Source organism: Pelophylax lessonae (genome assembly GCF_965119305.1).
Source record: "Pelophylax lessonae genome assembly, chromosome: 5".
NCBI lineage: Eukaryota > Metazoa > Chordata > Amphibia > Anura > Ranidae > Pelophylax > Pelophylax lessonae.
In genome coordinates this window covers 147,076,918-147,097,460 of record NC_138772.1, presented here as the reverse complement: position 1 = coordinate 147,097,460, position 20,543 = coordinate 147,076,918, and the positions used below count along the sequence as shown (strand labels likewise).

Sequence of the window (20,543 nt, the reverse complement as noted above, 5' to 3'; positions counted from 1 at the left end):
GTATGTCCGTTTTTCATCCCATCCGTTTGCGGATGAAAAACGGACATAATATATCTCTATGTAAATACGGATGTCATCGGATGATCATCCTCTGACATCCGTTTTTTGTCAGTTCAGTTCAGTTCAGTTTTTTTGAACGGAGGAGAACCCTATTTTTTCTTCCTTTCAAAAAACGGAACTGAAGCAAAAACGGATGTCAGTGGTGTCAGACATCCGTATTTACATAGACATGCATTATGTCAGTTTTTCATCCGCAAACGGATGGGATGAAAAACGGACATACGGACCGGATGACACAAGTGTCATCCGTGCCCGTTACAAAAAAAAAAAGGACCTGATCGGGCAAAAAAAAAGGAACGCCCGTGTGAAAGAGCCCTTAGGCTTTAGAACCACTTTTACTTAATTTGCAGTGTGTGGGTTCCTGAAGCAGAATCTCCATGTGCTCAGTCTGAATATTCACAATGGCACACAACAGTATTAATCTATGATTACAGTGATAAAAATACATTAAGGAAGCATTTAAGAGAAGCTAAACTTTTTCTAAGATTCCTATGTTACATATAGCGCTTTGTTGTAAAAGTTATAAACTGCATGACAGATAAAAGATGACTTGCTCAGTCTTTCTAATGCAAATCAATTAACCTCCAGCAGTGATTAGGCAAACTAGATACACAGATCTACACTTTTGTCTTTAGATTTAATTTGAAACTGTATAATTACTTATCTAATTTGTCTTTTCATTGGAATTTGGATTATACAGTTAAAAAATAAGAAGATAGGATCATTTATTTTATATATATTATTCCCCATTCAGCTTGGGTTTATTTTGTAAAAACTGTTAAATTAAGCTCGATGGCAGTATGTCTTATTTACATTTTGTTAACTACTATATGTATGTTTTTATTTTTCTTATTTAGATTTTGTTAACTACTATATGTATGATGATTTTTTTTTCTTTTTTAATTGCAAAATTAAAACTTTTGTTTTTTTTTTCATCTAAAATGCACAAAATATATGATGCAAATATTTGATTGCAGAAGAGAATGCACATAGGAAAAACAAATGAGGAATGTCCAACCTGTGCAATTAATGTTTTTCCAAGCTAGGTAAAAACTGAACTCTAGGCACAAAAGCTTTTTATTTCTTCAATAGCCACATATAATATGAATCCACTTTGTGTGCATCTACTGCTTTTGCAAGCCAAGATGTTATCCTGCAAATTTAGTAAAACAATATGGATAATATATGGATAATAGTATGGATAGCTGTTCGGATGTTTGGACAAATGCCTGAACTTTAGCCCGATTTGTTCCCTGTCCAGCAGGAGTTGTGCATCAAATATAGAAGTGGTATTTCTACCGCTTCTATGTATGACAGCTTCCCGATATCACTCTCTTTTAGGCAAAGGGGTGGGGATAGCAGCGACATCACTGACATTGACCAAATATGGTTATGGCCATATTTGGTCAATGATAGCACTACTGTCCCCACCCCTTCCCTTAAATAGCTGATGACAGCTCAGGTAGTTGCTATTTGTCTAGTGTTACTGTCAGTATCGCTGGGTCATCTGGATTTTTTTTTCACCATAATGTCAAGTGGTGACAGTTTGGCATTGTGATTGACAGTAGATTTACAATGAGGACATTTTTGATTTTTAAATAAAAAGAATTGTCAAACATTTGGTTGTTTTATTTCTAGATTACAACTTTTATTTTTGTAAAAGTGTAGGGGAACTACATACCCCTTCTCATTCACACAAGGGGAGGGCAGACATCCAGGGGCACCCTTATTATTAAAGGGGGCTTCCAGATTATAAAAAATCCCTAACCTGCAGATGTCAAGTGGTAACAGGTAGGCATTGTGATTGACAATAGATTTACAATGAGGACATGCAGGGTTCATTGCTGGGAGGAGACCATTCTAGCAACACACCCTGCCTCATTTTGATAAGGACACCAGCCTGACCCAGTGAATGTAATGGTCCACGGGCTGGGGCTTATCAAGATCTAGAAACCCTCTTTAACAACAAGGAGGCTTCAGATACCTGCACTCCCCCTATGTAAATGAAAATGGGGTACATAGTACCTTTATCATTCATGAAAAATGTCCCCCATTGTAAATCCATCATCAATTACTATACCCGCCATCTCCTTTGAAAATAGGATAACAGCCTGCTTTGCATGAATGAGTAAGAAGTACATAGTACCTCTAGTTATTAACAAATAAATTAAATGGTAAATAAAAACACAAACTTTTTGGAAAGTCCTTTATTTAAAAAACCCCAAAATGTCCAGATTTGTAAATCCATCATTAATGACATCGTCCATGAATAATGAATGACAACTGCTGACTCTCCAAAAGAAAAAACAACTGACTGCCAACACAGTCCACTCCTGAGGACTACTTGCCATAGAATGTAAACAAGGGGACACAGTCTTCTGGGGGGACATCATTTACCAAAACATGGTAATGGTAAATATTTTGGTGCCGTAGGCAGAACTCAATAGACAGAGATTAAATACCCCTATGTATAATATATATATATATATATATATATTTTTTTTTTTAAATATTTATTACAATATTATTAAATGAATACACACGGACACTTCTACTTGCATTGATATAAAAATGGCCACGGCCTTTTTTATTAAATTGAAAAAACTTAAAAATTTGTGGGAATAACAAAACATAGTAAAGCTTGGGCAAAGAGCCCAAACTAACCACTTTATTATCCAAAACATATATATATATATATATATATATATATATACCATAGTCCAGCCAAAAAGACTACACCACTTAAATAAAAAACATCCCACATAGATAAAGACCATGACAAACAGATACAGGGTGCGCGGGAGGGACGAATTTTCTTGACTTCTGGACTACTGCTCCCGCTGACTGAAATGAACCGTTCTCTCTTTCTTAAATAGGGAAACTTCACATCTTTAGGTGGCTTCACAAGACAATTTGGACCAATCCCAGGTAAGTTAAATATATTAACCAGTTAAATTACTAACTTAGTAACCAATCAACATTGAATCACATTGACCAATTATATTGTTTATTTAATAGGCAATAGAATACTATTTTTAAACTATAACCTGAATTTCACAAAAAACATTTTTTTTAATTTAACTGTCATGCCACGTCCCCATGAATGAATGTCAGGTACATTTTATGACCTGCCTTTCATTTTTAGGTCAATGACATCTCAAGGAACTTGGGGGGGGTCCCCATATCTGTTTTTCTTTGCTTTTTTTTGGGTCTCCTTAAAATCTATACCATTCCTGAAGGGGAAACCTAGGCTTTTTTTTAGACTATCCTTGCCTCTTTGTTTACATTCACCTGTCATCTGGGTATCACAGGCTGACAGCTGAGTGGGTCGGGCTGGAATACACATTTGGTTGTTAGAACACCAGAAGATGCTGGCTTACTAACAACCAGGAGCTCTGAGAGGAAAGCTGTTTCACTTCTGTGGTAGCCGGAGGATCACCTTTGCTAAACACACATTTAGTTTAGCAATTCCTCAAAAGGAACCAGGCAGCTCATTCCAAGTGAGCAAGACAACAACAAAAATCTGACAGAGTCTCTAATGCTTTCCAACCCCATCCAAAACAAAATACTTTTTGCTGGAGTTTGGCTAAAACTGATGTAAACATACATGAGCTGATAAAGTAAGATAATGTTGCCAATGTGCTGCTAGCCGAAACAAAGCTTATTATTAGACTTGCACTGAACAATATGTTTATATTATAATAACTGAACCATTACAGATTGTTTAAAAAAGGAAATCATTTATGAAAAATATAATATCAGATACAATATTTTCCTCCCTCCTTAATTCCCATTATTTCTACATTTCCCTGCTAAGATATCCCCATATTGTACTGATTATGACTCATTTAAAAATAGCTGTGGTTCTATAGCTGAAGAGCTAATGAGCAGCTGTCAGCTCCATGAGGAGCACACAATCATCACAAAATTATGCTGCATTATGCTATCATACCTTGTCTCAAGCTCAAGAACTGGTCAATTGGGAGATGACAATGATTGGTTGCTTTTAAATACTGTACATCATTGTGATTTTCATTATAGGCTGTGCACTTCCAAACTAATCATTTACTTTTCAGTTTATGTTAATAATACAGTATTCCAGACCACTATGACATAATGTGCGAACTGGTTAATGCAGTTTTGTAATTTAAATGAATAAAGAGATCTATTATTTTAAGTCTATGCTGTTAGGAACTGAGAAAGCATGTTTTTAATAAGAGCAAAGCTATATAGTGAAAGACTTCTTTAGAACTTCTGTTAAAAATTTTAAATAAAGGCATTTCTGGAAACTAAACCTATTTAAAAAATGCAAAACTTGTCGGTTTTGATTACTAAAGTAGTAGCTTGGTCATTTAGCAAAATTAATATTCACTTCCAAACGAATCATGTACTTTTAAGTTTATGTTAACATAAATATATTATATATACTATATTCTATTCCAGACAATTGTGCAAACTGTTTTTTTAGAGTGTTTTTTATTTACAAGAAACTTTTCATTAAGAGTTGACATACTGTAAGTAAAATATAAAAAAAATTACCAAAATAATTGCCATTATGCATTGACATACAGTAATATAAATATAGGAACAAATTTAGGAAAATACAAAAAACGTAGGCCTCAATTTATTGTGTATAAAGAAATATGCCAATGCCAAATTATTAACACCGTCTTCTAGATATAGAGGAATTCGTATAACAGATAGAGACAAGAAAATAGATTAGAAGTTAGAGAAAGCTACGTTGGGAGAGGTGTATATTTAAATAATTGATATTGGCGAGGGACAGGAGGGGGGATTGGACCTGGGGAAGGTCAGAATCTAGCTTTACATAGAGGGTATAAAAAATAATGGATATTATATAGTTTACACAGTACAAATGCTTTTTTTCTGTTCTATCAATTGATACCATATTTCAATAAATTTTTAAATACTGTATGCAAACTTTATGGACAACTTTTTATTACCATCCTCAACTTATCTATGAGGTTTTCCAGACTTTAGAGATCAATTGTTTAGCACTATTGAAATATATAGGTTAGTAAGTGGACATTTAAAAAGCCTCTCTGTTTACTGCTGGTGCACATGCCAAACAAAAGCATAATGCATCTGATCCTACTGACATTAGACAGCAGAGATCATAGGCTAAAAGCACAGAGCCAATCAGGGTGACTGGATGGTGCCCATACCAGAGCAGGTGGATGCATTTGTGTGTAAGTCAACTACCCCAATACCATCTTGTTTCTTTATTTTAAAAAACTTGTGGAAAAAAATAAAATCACGTTAAGGGGGTCATTTTCCAAAATAGGGTCATTTTGGGGATGTTTGCAGTGTCCTTTTTTTTAATATATATAAAGAATGGGTTTTTTTCATTGTTATTTGATAAATAAATAAAAAGTGATTATTAAATATCACCAAAATAAATCTCTATCTCAAAAAATTATATAAAATTCATTTGGGCACAGTGTTGAATGACCAAGTAATTGTCAGTAAAACTATCACAACACTGAAAATGAAAAAATGACTTGTAAAAGAAGGGGATGAGGCATGATGGTATTAATGTGGTTAAAAGGAGAACTTTGCCAGTCTCGTGCCTATTTATTTAATGAAGCTTATAAAAAAAATATGTTATTGGAAAAATGTACCTAGTACAGTATAAATCGTAATGTAACCTCTGGCACAAATGTGTTTTGCTATAAGGCATTCCCAAAAAAATAGGTTGAAAAGTTCTACCCAAAGAGAAGCCTTATAAGACATGTAAAAAATTATTTGGACTAAAGTGGGATGATAGGGATGTGGGGACCAAATACAATCAAGTTTGTAGTTGATTACTATAGAATGAGATTATATTAGGCATTGCACAACAGTGTTAAAGTTATACTAAAGTCTCATTTTCTTTGTTTAATAATAACAAACTTGTTATACTTAAAACGGTTGTAAACCCAAAATGTAAAAAAAAAAAAATACCTGCAAGACAAAGGCATAATGAGCTAGTATGCATCGCATACTAGCTCATTATGTATTACTTACCTTAGAACGAAGCCCCGACACGGACCCCTGGACATCGCTGCGGGCGCCGCCATGATCCCTCGCCGTCTCTTCCGGGTTCGGCGGCTCCGGTGCTGTGATTGGCCGGAGCCGCGGGAGTGATTTTCCGGCAAGCTCCTGGCAAGCACCGTGGACCATTACATTCACTGGGTCAGGCTGGTGTCCTTATCAAAATGAGGCAGGGTGTGTTGCTAGAATGGTCTCCTCCCAGCAATGAACCCTGCATGTCCTCATTGTAAATCTATTGTCAATCACAATGCCTACCTGTTACCACTTGACATCTGCAGGTTAGGGATTTTTTATAATCTGGAAGCCCCCTTTAATAATAAGGGTGCCCCTGGATGTCTGCCCTCCCCTTGTGTGAATGAGAAGGGGTATGTAGTTCCCCTACACTTTTACAAAAATAAAAGTTGTAATCCATCATTAATGACATCGTCCATGAATAATGAATGACAACTGCTGACTCTCCAAAAGAAAAAACAACTGACTGCCAACACAGTCCACTCCTGAGGACTACTTGCCATAGAATGTAAACAAGGGGACACAGTCTTCTGGGGGGACATCATTTACCAAAACATGGTAATGGTAAATATTTTGGTGCCGTAGGCAGAACTCAATAGACAGAGATTAAATACCCCTATGTATAATATATATATATATATATATATATTTTTTTTTTTAAATATTTATTACAATATTATTAAATGAATACACACGGACACTTCTACTTGCATTGATATAAAAATGGCCACGGCCTTTTTTATTAAATTGAAAAAACTTAAAAATTTGTGGGAATAACAAAACATAGTAAAGCTTGGGCAAAGAGCCCAAACTAACCACTTTATTATCCAAAACATATATATATATATATATATATATATATATACCATAGTCCAGCCAAAAAGACTACACCACTTAAATAAAAAACATCCCACATAGATAAAGACCATGACAAACAGATACAGGGTGCGCGGGAGGGACGAATTTTCTTGACTTCTGGACTACTGCTCCCGCTGACTGAAATGAACCGTTCTCTCTTTCTTAAATAGGGAAACTTCACATCTTTAGGTGGCTTCACAAGACAATTTGGACCAATCCCAGGTAAGTTAAATATATTAACCAGTTAAATTACTAACTTAGTAACCAATCAACATTGAATCACATTGACCAATTATATTGTTTATTTAATAGGCAATAGAATACTATTTTTAAACTATAACCTGAATTTCACAAAAAACATTTTTTTTAATTTAACTGTCATGCCACGTCCCCATGAATGAATGTCAGGTACATTTTATGACCTGCCTTTCATTTTTAGGTCAATGACATCTCAAGGAACTTGGGGGGGGTCCCCATATCTGTTTTTCTTTGCTTTTTTTTGGGTCTCCTTAAAATCTATACCATTCCTGAAGGGGAAACCTAGGCTTTTTTTTAGACTATCCTTGCCTCTTTGTTTACATTCACCTGTCATCTGGGTATCACAGGCTGACAGCTGAGTGGGTCGGGCTGGAATACACATTTGGTTGTTAGAACACCAGAAGATGCTGGCTTACTAACAACCAGGAGCTCTGAGAGGAAAGCTGTTTCACTTCTGTGGTAGCCGGAGGATCACCTTTGCTAAACACACATTTAGTTTAGCAATTCCTCAAAAGGAACCAGGCAGCTCATTCCAAGTGAGCAAGACAACAACAAAAATCTGACAGAGTCTCTAATGCTTTCCAACCCCATCCAAAACAAAATACTTTTTGCTGGAGTTTGGCTAAAACTGATGTAAACATACATGAGCTGATAAAGTAAGATAATGTTGCCAATGTGCTGCTAGCCGAAACAAAGCTTATTATTAGACTTGCACTGAACAATATGTTTATATTATAATAACTGAACCATTACAGATTGTTTAAAAAAGGAAATCATTTATGAAAAATATAATATCAGATACAATATTTTCCTCCCTCCTTAATTCCCATTATTTCTACATTTCCCTGCTAAGATATCCCCATATTGTACTGATTATGACTCATTTAAAAATAGCTGTGGTTCTATAGCTGAAGAGCTAATGAGCAGCTGTCAGCTCCATGAGGAGCACACAATCATCACAAAATTATGCTGCATTATGCTATCATACCTTGTCTCAAGCTCAAGAACTGGTCAATTGGGAGATGACAATGATTGGTTGCTTTTAAATACTGTACATCATTGTGATTTTCATTATAGGCTGTGCACTTCCAAACTAATCATTTACTTTTCAGTTTATGTTAATAATACAGTATTCCAGACCACTATGACATAATGTGCGAACTGGTTAATGCAGTTTTGTAATTTAAATGAATAAAGAGATCTATTATTTTAAGTCTATGCTGTTAGGAACTGAGAAAGCATGTTTTTAATAAGAGCAAAGCTATATAGTGAAAGACTTCTTTAGAACTTCTGTTAAAAATTTTAAATAAAGGCATTTCTGGAAACTAAACCTATTTAAAAAATGCAAAACTTGTCGGTTTTGATTACTAAAGTAGTAGCTTGGTCATTTAGCAAAATTAATATTCACTTCCAAACGAATCATGTACTTTTAAGTTTATGTTAACATAAATATATTATATATACTATATTCTATTCCAGACAATTGTGCAAACTGTTTTTTTAGAGTGTTTTTTATTTACAAGAAACTTTTCATTAAGAGTTGACATACTGTAAGTAAAATATAAAAAAAATTACCAAAATAATTGCCATTATGCATTGACATACAGTAATATAAATATAGGAACAAATTTAGGAAAATACAAAAAACGTAGGCCTCAATTTATTGTGTATAAAGAAATATGCCAATGCCAAATTATTAACACCGTCTTCTAGATATAGAGGAATTCGTATAACAGATAGAGACAAGAAAATAGATTAGAAGTTAGAGAAAGCTACGTTGGGAGAGGTGTATATTTAAATAATTGATATTGGCGAGGGACAGGAGGGGGGATTGGACCTGGGGAAGGTCAGAATCTAGCTTTACATAGAGGGTATAAAAAATAATGGATATTATATAGTTTACACAGTACAAATGCTTTTTTTCTGTTCTATCAATTGATACCATATTTCAATAAATTTTTAAATACTGTATGCAAACTTTATGGACAACTTTTTATTACCATCCTCAACTTATCTATGAGGTTTTCCAGACTTTAGAGATCAATTGTTTAGCACTATTGAAATATATAGGTTAGTAAGTGGACATTTAAAAAGCCTCTCTGTTTACTGCTGGTGCACATGCCAAACAAAAGCATAATGCATCTGATCCTACTGACATTAGACAGCAGAGATCATAGGCTAAAAGCACAGAGCCAATCAGGGTGACTGGATGGTGCCCATACCAGAGCAGGTGGATGCATTTGTGTGTAAGTCAACTACCCCAATACCATCTTGTTTCTTTATTTTAAAAAACTTGTGGAAAAAAATAAAATCACGTTAAGGGGGTCATTTTCCAAAATAGGGTCATTTTGGGGATGTTTGCAGTGTCCTTTTTTTTAATATATATAAAGAATGGGTTTTTTTCATTGTTATTTGATAAATAAATAAAAAGTGATTATTAAATATCACCAAAATAAATCTCTATCTCAAAAAATTATATAAAATTCATTTGGGCACAGTGTTGAATGACCAAGTAATTGTCAGTAAAACTATCACAACACTGAAAATGAAAAAATGACTTGTAAAAGAAGGGGATGAGGCATGATGGTATTAATGTGGTTAAAAGGAGAACTTTGCCAGTCTCGTGCCTATTTATTTAATGAAGCTTATAAAAAAAATATGTTATTGGAAAAATGTACCTAGTACAGTATAAATCGTAATGTAACCTCTGGCACAAATGTGTTTTGCTATAAGGCATTCCCAAAAAAATAGGTTGAAAAGTTCTACCCAAAGAGAAGCCTTATAAGACATGTAAAAAATTATTTGGACTAAAGTGGGATGATAGGGATGTGGGGACCAAATACAATCAAGTTTGTAGTTGATTACTATAGAATGAGATTATATTAGGCATTGCACAACAGTGTTAAAGTTATACTAAAGTCTCATTTTCTTTGTTTAATAATAACAAACTTGTTATACTTAAAACGGTTGTAAACCCAAAATGTAAAAAAAAAAAAATACCTGCAAGACAAAGGCATAATGAGCTAGTATGCATCGCATACTAGCTCATTATGTATTACTTACCTTAGAACGAAGCCCCGACACGGACCCCTGGACATCGCTGCGGGCGCCGCCATGATCCCTCGCCGTCTCTTCCGGGTTCGGCGGCTCCGGTGCTGTGATTGGCCGGAGCCGCGGGAGTGATTTTCCGGCAAGCTCCTGGCAAGCAAAACTGAAGGTCTCCCCGGACCTTCAGAGCGCATGCGCCTCTCGCGTGAGCGGCTGCATGCACTGCAAATATCTCCTAAACCATGCCGGTTTAGGAGATATTAATTGTACCTACAGGTAAGCCTTATTATAGGCTTACCTGTAGGTAAAAGTGTAAAAAAGCATGATACTACCGCTTTAACTGCTTTGTGCAGGTCGGGGTTTTCCACAAAGCAGCCTGGAGCCTCCTCTTCTCAGGTCCCTCCTCTTAGCTGGCACTCCTGGACCCTTCCTCCTGTCGAGTGCCCCCACAGCAAGCAGTTGTAACAGTTTTTAATGTATTAATTACCAGCAGACTCCAGATTTAAGTATAATCTAATAGCCGTGTTTGCTTTAATATGTTCTAACTAACTAAGCTAGAACACACATGCAGATTTCGCCTTCCTCTGGATCCACTGTATGATTGTGTATATGAGATTGTATGGTTGGATTTTCTTTACTGTTTTTTTTGTATTTTATTGGTTGAGCACGATGGACTTGTGTATTTTTTCAACCTGACGTGTAAGTATGTAAGATTAGAAAATTAGAATGTAATCCAAGGTTTCGATGTTATTGATCATTTTACAGCAGGTTTCATTATGCTATAGCACTGAAACATTTATTACAGTACATACCTAAAATAGCCAACACCATCCCATCCTTCAGAACTTCCATGGAACCTGAGCACACCAAATAAATTGCCTGCAATGCATCTCCCTGCCGAAGTAGGTACTCTCCAGGAGCACAGAAAGAAGTTTTGATATGAAGAGACAGAGACCTGAGGCAACCACGGCTAGCATTCTCAAAAAGGGATAGTTGTAGAATCTCCTTGTTCAAGTACATGGTTATATCCGAACGTAGCTCATCTGGAAACTCTTTCAGGAGCTGTCAATTTCAGACATGGAATTAATGCAGCTTAGAAAAATGTATCATTTCAGGCTTAGCATGATATCAGGCTTTCAACCATTTAGAGATGTAACAAATCTCTCCTACGGATTTCTAACTTGGATACTCGTGTCATCATTTAAAAATAAATAATCCTGCAGCTACTGTTGTAATGAAACTCGAAACTGATTTCTGCAATGCAGACAAGTTGTGGCATTCGGAATTGCTAAAAAGGTTTCTGAAAAGAGAACAAACAATACAGACAATACTGACACTTGGACAACATTATGCAGCATGCAAGAAAAAAATTCTGTTTTAAAGGGGAACTTTGGATTACGCTACCACATTGTAGTAGTTATTTTATCTACATGAAACATATAGGAAGTTGTGTTGTCATCTACAGCCTAGGATTTTCTAAATGTAAAATTGCCCCAACAAAGTTAGGCCTGGTAAGTTATGAACAAAAAAAGATATAACAGATTATACAACCCAACCATGTGGAAATGTTTTTACAAAATAATACATTTAAATATTGGGTAAAGTGAATGCGTGGCAGTGAAACAGTGGCTGACTGTCATTGCTAACACATAATGGGCACCTCCAGGTACTTGCATACATCCACACCATAGCTATTAAGTGGCTGGTTACCCCAAATCCTGGGTAAACTTTGGCATAAAAAATATCTAGCTGTCATCCCATTAAAAAATGTGGACCTTCCTTCCTCCTTGCTTTACTACTGACCATTGAGATTGCCTATTACATATTGCTTATTCTGCAAAATATCATATATATATATATATATATAAAAAAAGTATATATATATATATATATATATATATATATATATATTCAGATATCAGTTTTACATGAATAGGTTCCCATAATTAGCACATAATTCTTTGTTTTATTAAGTAAGCTACATAAAGCCCACTTACTACAAAGGTAATTGAATAATAAACTGTCCAAAATAGCAATCTGCATTTAATCAGATGTAAGAATACTCCCTCACTATACTAATTGCCCCATTACTGATCCCTAAAAGTGGCACCATGATATAAAAGGCAATGAAAATAATGTGAATATCCTCCCCATATGTCGATGTTCAAAGGGGTTGATTTACTAAAGGCAAAAAAGACTGTTAACTTTGCAAGAGAATTTGCACTTTGCAAAGGACATTTATTTTTAGCTTAGTGGTCATAATGAAACTTCTCTTTTAAAGAGTACCAAACATGCAAAGAAAATAAAAAAAATATATATTTTTTTCGGTGCATGATTGGATGGTGTAAGTTAGCACAATCTCACCTTATTCACTAAGCTAAGGGTAAATTCCCTTGCAAAGTGCATATCCTATTTGCCTTTAGTAAATCAAAGTCTCACACCTGTGCACCATTTGCTTTAACTAAGAATCAGAAGCATAAAGCTGAAAGCACAATCTACGTGCCTTTAGGTAAAAAGCACAATGTAGATTATTGTATAATTTGTAAGCACAGCTCGACTGAGCAGGAATCTTCAAAGAAAGGATGGAGTAGGAAATGGGAGATGATAGTAGTGTATCAGTGCAGGTACAAGAGCAATTGTGACAGGTTTTATAACATGCTTGATCAGCTGTTTCCCCCAAAAAGCTTACTGCTGCCCTATTCAAAGTGAGCTTGTCATCAGCTTTGGATAAATACAAAAATGCAAAGCACTGCATAGATCTAACACCTCACTCTTCCTACACCCATAGTCATGCTAAGGGAATATGATGATGCACAAGAAGGACAGTAGGTTGACATTGGTTATGCTTTCATCTACTGATTTTTTTGAAACTCTAAATGAAATGTGCTCTTGAAGACACAAGAGTAATGGATTGATAGATAGAAGCAAGATTTTCATTTTTATTGCACAGTCTTGCTCCACTAGTTATGGTTTCTGTGAAATATCTTGGTATTACCATTATATCATTTTTTTAAGATTTATTTATAAAGCATTTTTTTTAAACAGTTCTTGTCAAAAACTGTTATAAATTTGCTAAAGAAGAATATAAATGGTACATTACCTCATGAGAATCTATCCCATTATTGACTGACCAATTGGTTTGGAAATATTCAAGCATTCTCTGCTTCAGTTGCTGTGGAAGGTGGTGTACCCGTATAAAATCCTTCAGATCCTTGGTTCTTGTGTGATAAAGTGACCATCTGGAGTACATTCGCTGGATTATAGCTGTCACGTTACCAAAAACCAAGGCATGCATCAAGGCTAAACCAATGGGAAAATATTGTTAGATTCCAAATATTGGATGAGCACGGAGTCAAAAAATGTTAAAGTTATTTTTATATTTTCAGCGTACATTTCTGCTTTACATTAAAAGGGCACCATAAGCTTCCCAATAATAGTATTCACAATTTTTATTTTTTTTTGCAGACTCCTAGAATGTGTGCACATCACTCCACAGCTATATTGTTCCTATTATAAGTTAAATGTGAAATGAAAGCAACTGCAACCTCAGATAGAAGGGTGTGTAGAAACTTATCCTTGGGATGTGCTTCCCAATGCACCAAAGTAGGGTTGCTAAGGCTTGAAGCAGGTTGATACAGCTTAGAAGAAAGTTAACTGCAGGTCAAAAGGAGGTTAATTTCAGGTCACAATATACATGATTGGAAAAACCTGTAATTATGCCTCTGTACTGTAAATATTTAGATTCTCAAGGAATTATTAACACTATAAAGGACCTGTGTCAATGGGCTTTTGTTTGGATCAGATACTTTTTGCATTCCCATACAGTCTATAGAAATTTAAACCCAAAGAAAAAATTTATTACATTGCAGCTTACCAATTCTTTAATGCGGTGGCTGCATTTCTTTTCTTTTTTTGGACATTTATCTTTATTTCACCTGGAGTTCCAGCCAGTAACACACTTCCTACCATAAAGAGTATGCATTCTGCATGAATTAGTAGAGCAGGCATGTAGGGAGAGGGTTGTGTTAGACTAGCAAAATTAGAAGGATTTGACTAACAAATTGAAGCTGAACTCAAGTTAGCACATTTAAGGCAGTTGTAGAAATCAGTTTTTTTTTTTTACTTTTGGGATACAGATTTTACATGAATGAATGAAAGCTGAACATTGTGAGCCCCCCTGTCAATGTTAAATGGTTTGGCTCAACCTTCTAACTATTGCTTTGTCTGGACAGCTTGGTCTGTTAAAGGAGGTTGAAAAATGGCAGACTTACTGGCTGGATTACCAAGTGATTATAAGGGGAAAAGCCTAAAAAAGAAAATGAATGCAACCATCACATCTAAGAATTAGTAGGCTGCAATTTAACACATTTTTATTTTTTGGGTTTAATACCCCTTTAACTTTTGTATCTTTAACATCACAACAAACTAAGAGTATTTCCTTTTTCTACTCTAGACTAACATCCACCTCCCTTACAGTCAAATCTACTCACATGGCAAAATGGGAAAAATCCCTAAACAACTCCTTTACCCTTAAACAATGGCAAAAAGCTCCTATCGCAACTCACAAACTATCACATTGCACCAATCACTGGGAGATGATGATGAAAATTACCAACAGATGATACTTTCCCCCGTATAGATTAGCTAAAATGAATTCTACTCTCTCCCCACTATGTTGGAGGGAATGTGGAAAAATTGGTACCCTTCAACACATCCTATGGGAATGCCCTTCACTCACAAGTTTCTGGAGGTCAATATTCAGGTGTATAGCATCCATGACAGGAATCCTGTCTCCCCCGAAAGCAGAATTAGAACTACTAAATATAAATATCGATCTATACCCACTCAATTTTAGACAGATGGTTCTGCACCTCATATTGGCCTCCAGAACTCATATTCTACGCAAATGGAAAACCACTGTAGTTCCAAACCTTTCTGAGGTGATAGCCCTAGTGAATGACAACTATAAACAAGAAAGAGCACTCTCCTTCAATACTCTATCCTACCAAAAATTCCAAAAAGCTTGGTTGGCATGGCCCTACTCACCACCTGTCATTAAGAACTAAGTATTAACAGCTGAGGCTTCAAATGTACTGTATTTACTAATAACTATATACACTCTACAAGTTCACCAATGGAAGATGTTCCACTACCCTGTTGTTTCTTATGTTACCTACATCACGTTGATGTTTTCTTGTTCTCATGTATGTTTTCCTTTTCTAAATGCAAATAAAAATCTATTGATTGCAAAAAAAAACTTTTGTATCTTTGTACTGCTTGTGTTTGTATGCACTGCTCCATTGGTCAAAGAAGCTGAATAGAACAGTGACATTGTACTCACACAGTGGTTGATTTACTAAAACTGAAGAGTGGATGCAGCTCTGCATAGAAACCTATCTGTTTTTTTGACAAAGCTTAACTTAACAAGCTGAAGTTAAAAGCCGATTGGCCACCATGCACAGCTGTACCAGATTTTGCTCTTTTCAGTTTTAGTAAATTAACACCACAGTTTTAGGATTCTTCTAGGTAGCAGAAAATAATAAGATAAGCAGCTTTTCCACTAGTCAGATACGTGGGCTTTCCCCCAAATCCTGTATGTAGTCCCAGACCTTTGATGGTTCACCATTAAAACAGATAAAGGTGATTAAGGACACAGCGCACAATCTCCATCTCTGCAGCCTCAGCTGCACTGAATGAATGGACAGGAATAGCTCTGTACAGAGCTTCTCGCTCATTTACAAATGGTATCATAGTAAAATGTGTTTACTATGCTTTAGTTATGAATAGGGTTGAGCGGACACCTAGATGTCCGTGTTCGACGGGTTCGGCCGAACTTTAAAAAAAAGTCCGGGTCCGTGTCCCGGACTTTTACCGAACTTTTCCCGGACACCGAACCCCATTGAAGTCAATGGGGACCCGAACTTTAAGGCACTAAAATGGCTCTAAAACACCAAAGGAAAGGGCTAGAGTGCTGCAAATGGCAGCAAAACGTAATTAAGAGCATGGCAAGTGCTCTGCAAACAAATGTGGATAGGGAAATAACTTAAAACAACAAAAAAAAACAGAAAAATAAAACAATGTTCTTCTTCATCTCTGAAGGACGAGGCCCATATGGAGTAGGAGGGAGGTTGAGGTGGTGGTGGATGTGGCGGTGACATAGGCGTGCGCACAGGGTGTGCTGGGTGTGCCTGGGCACACCCTAATCACCTAGGGCACATAGCATTGCCAGTGAGGAGATGGGAAAGATCTCCCTGGGACCTGCTCTGCTCTATTTCTCCTTGCCTACAGGTACATGGCCCCGATACATTACTCTCCCTGCTGGCAAACACATGCATGTGTATTTCAACTTTGGGGTGCACACCTTAATGCAATAGGCTGCGCACACCTATGGGCGGTGTAGGTGGAAGCGGCGGTGGAGGAGGACCAGGGCCGGATTAACAGCATCATGGGCTTGGTGCTGAGGATTTTGAAGGGCCTTAAGGGCCGTGCCTTGCCATGCACCCAGAGGAGGAAGGGTGCAGCCATGCATGCCTAATTCAACATGGGATGCTGTCTCTGAAGCCCATAAACACATCCATGCATCGCCAACTGTCCCTCCTTGTCCGGCCTTCACGCTGTGTGGGGAGGTTCTGAGGGTGCTGCCTGGGGAAGCGAGCATAGAAGCCAGACTTCTGTGTTTACAAGTGACAGAAGAGCGGTAACAGTGAATATGGCCAACCCGGGGCCTATATAAAAGGTAGGGGCCTGGAGCTGCAGCTCCAATAGCCCCTACATTAATCTGGCCCTGAGGAGGAGGACGAGGTAGCCAACACTGCTTCTTTTCAAAAATTTTAAATGAGGGTACACCCCAAAAGAGTGAGAAAGAGCAAAAATGGAACAATGGGTGGGTAAGGTCGGTATCCATTGCTATTCTGCATAAGGTACGGAAAAGTCCCGTGGGATCCATGCCTGGTTCATTTTAATGAACGTGAGCTTGTCCACATTGTCTCTGGACAGGCGGCTGCGCTTGTCTGTTATAACGCCCCCAGCCGTGCTAAATACCCGTTCAGATAATACACTGGCTGCAGGGCACGCCAGCACCTCCAAGGCGTAAAGGGCAAGCTCAGGCCATGTGCCCAATTTGGAGACCCAGAAGTTGAAGGGGGCAGACCCGTCATTCACTACATGTAGGCGTGTGCACACATACTGCTCCACCATGTTGGTAAAATGCTGCCTCCTGCTAAGACGTTCCATCTGAGCTGCTGGTGCTGCTGTTTGTTGTGGCGTGCTGACAAAGCTTTTCCACATTTCGGCCATGCTAACCCTGCCTTCTGAGGTGCTGGCGGTGCCCTGGTTGCGTTGGCGACCTCCTCCTCCTCCTCCTCTGCCTTGTGCTTCCACTGTGGCCCCGCTGTCAGATGGGAATGCCAGCAGCATGGCGTCTACCAGCGTGCGCTTGTACTCGCGCATCTTGCGATCGCGCTCCAGTGAGTGAATTAAGGACGGTACGTTGTCCTTGTAACGGGGATCCAGCAGCGTGGCCACCCAGTAATCAGCACAAGTTAGAATGTGGGCAACTCGGCGGTCGTTGTGGAGACACTGCAGCATGTAATCGCTCATGTGTGCCAGGCTGCCCAGAGGCAACGAAAGGCTGTCCTCTGTGGGAGGTGTATCGTCCGTGTCCTCTGTATCCCCCCAGCCACGCACCAGTGATGGCCATGAGCTGGCCTGGGTGCCACCCTGCTGTGAACATGGTTCCATCTCCTCCTCCAGCTCCTCCTCCTCCTCATCCTCCAGAACTGTGCCCCTGCTGGACAATTGCGTCCCTGGCGTTTGCGTGTGCAGGAACCCACCCTCGGAGCCCCTTGCGAATGACTGCCCTGAAAGCCTTGGAAATGTTACCTCTTCATCCTCCTCCTCCTCCTCATCCTGTGCCACATCCTCTTCCATCATCGCCCGAATTGTTTTTTCAAGGAGGCATAGAAGTGGGATAGTTAAGCTGAGAACGGCGTCATTGCCACTGGCCATGTTGGTGGAGTACTCAAAACAGCGCAACAAGGCACACAGGTCTCGCATGGAGGCCCAGTTAAATTAAATAGCGGAATAGAAAATATGATCCAAAAAAAGTGTATGTATATCACACGTACACAACCACACTGGGCCCCAATTACTATTGTTTGTACCCCTAAAAGGCTAGATGAGGAGTAGGGGGAGTATGGAACAGGCAGCACCCTCAAACCTTCAGAAGTATGAGATGAACCCCAACAACTTGGAAAGGTGGATCTCTCTCACACGTACCAACACAGACTATCCCCCAATTTAACTGATCCCCAAAGGTTTTTGATTAAATAGCGGAATAGAAAATATGATCCAAAAAAAGTGTATGTATATCACACGTACACAACCACACTGGGCCCCAATTACTATTGTTTGTACCCCTAAAAGGCTAGATGAGGAGTAGGGGGAGTATGGAACAGGCAGCACCCTCAAACCTTCAGAAGTATGAGATGAACCCCAACAACTTGGAAAGGTGGATCTCTCTCACACGTACCAACACAGACTATCCCCCAATTTAACTGATCCCCAAAGGTTTTTGATTAAATAGCGGAATAGAAAATATGATCCAAAAAAAGTGTATGTATATCACACGTACACAACCACACTAGGCCCCAATTACTATTGTTTGTACCCCTAAAAGGCTAGGAGTAGGGGGAGTATGGAACAGGCAGCACCCTCAAACCTTCAGAAGTATGAGATGAACCCCAACAACTTGGAAAGGTGGATCTCTCTCACACGTACCAACACAGACTATCCCCCAATTTAACTGATCCCCAAAGGTTTTTGATTAAATAGCGGAATAGAAAATATGATCCAAAAAAAGTGTATGTATATCACACGTACACAACCACACTAGGCCCCAATTACTATTGTTTGTACCCCTAAAAGGCTAGATGAGGAGTAGGGGGGGTATGGAACAGGCAGCACCCTCAAACCTTCAGAAGTATGAGATGAACCCCAACAACTTGGAAAGGTGGATCTCTCTCACACGTACCAACACAGACTATCCCCCAATTTAACTGATCCCCAAAGGTTTTTGATTAAATAGCGGAATAGAAAATATGATCCAAAAAAAGTGTATGTATATCACACGTACACAACCACACTAGGCCCCAATTACTATTGTTTGTACCCCTAAAAGGCTAGATGAGGAGTAGGGGGGGTATGGAACAGGCAGCACCCTCAAACCTTCAGAAGTATGAGATGAACCCCAACAACTTGGAAAGGTGGATCTCTCTCACACGTACCAACACAGACTATCCCCCAATTTAACTGATCCCCAAAGGTTTTTGATTAAATAGCGGAATAGAAAATATGATCCAAAAAAAGTGTATGTATATCACACGTACACAACCACACTAGGCCCCAATTACTATTGTTTGTACCCCTAAAAGGCTAGATGAGGAGTAGGGGGGGTATGGAACAGGCAGCACCCTCAAACCTTCAGAAGTATGAGATGAACCCCAACAACTTGGAAAGGTGGATCTCTCTCACACGTACCAACACAGACTATCCCCCAATTTAACTGATCCCCAAAGGTTTTTGATTAAATAGCGGAATAGAAAATATGATCCAAAAAAAGTGTATGTATATCACACGTACACAACCACACTAGGCCCCAATTACTATTGTTTGTACCCCTAAAAGGCTAGGAGTAGGGGGAGTATGGAACAGGCAGCACCCTCAAACCTTCAGAAGTATGAGATGAACCCCAACAACTTGGAAAGGTGGATCTCTCTCACACGTACCAACACAGACTATCCCCCAATTTAACTGATCCCCAAAGGTTTTTGATTAAATAGCGGAATAGAAAATATGATCCAAAAAAAGTGTATGTATATCACACGTACACAACCACACTAGGCCCCAATTACTATTGTTTGTACCCCTAAAAGGCTAGATGAGGAGTAGGGGGAGTATGGAACAGGCAGCACCCTCAAATCTTCAGAAGTATGAGATTGTGTTCACTGTACCCCACAAAGATTGAGTTCACTGCACCCCACAATGATTGTGTTCACTGCACCCCACAAAGATTGTGTTCACTGCACCTCACAAAGATTGTGTTCACTGTACCCCCCAAAGATTGTGTTCACTGCACCCCACAAAGATTCTGTTCACTGTACCCCACAAAGATTGTGTTCACTGCACCCTAAAAGGATGTTGTTCACTGCACCCCACAAAGATTGTGTTCACTGCACCCTAAAAGGATGTTGTTC

At 38.2% G+C, this 20,543-nt stretch overlaps 1 protein-coding gene across 5 annotated transcripts in view; it reads right to left on the bottom strand.

Moving 5' to 3' along the window:
* The window catches only part of KCNH8 (potassium voltage-gated channel subfamily H member 8), a 675,597-nt gene that overhangs the window by 87,848 nt on the left and 567,206 nt on the right, over positions 1 to 20,543 (bottom strand). For all 5 annotated transcript variants that reach the window (XM_082259173.1, XM_082259175.1, XM_082259174.1 and 2 more), the window contains 2 exons: positions 13,391 to 13,590; positions 11,103 to 11,352 (listed from right to left, as the gene is read on the bottom strand). In XM_082259173.1, coding sequence (XP_082115299.1) covers positions 11,103 to 11,352; positions 13,391 to 13,590 — 450 coding nt within the window. The remainder of the gene's footprint in view (positions 1 to 11,102; positions 11,353 to 13,390; positions 13,591 to 20,543) is intronic.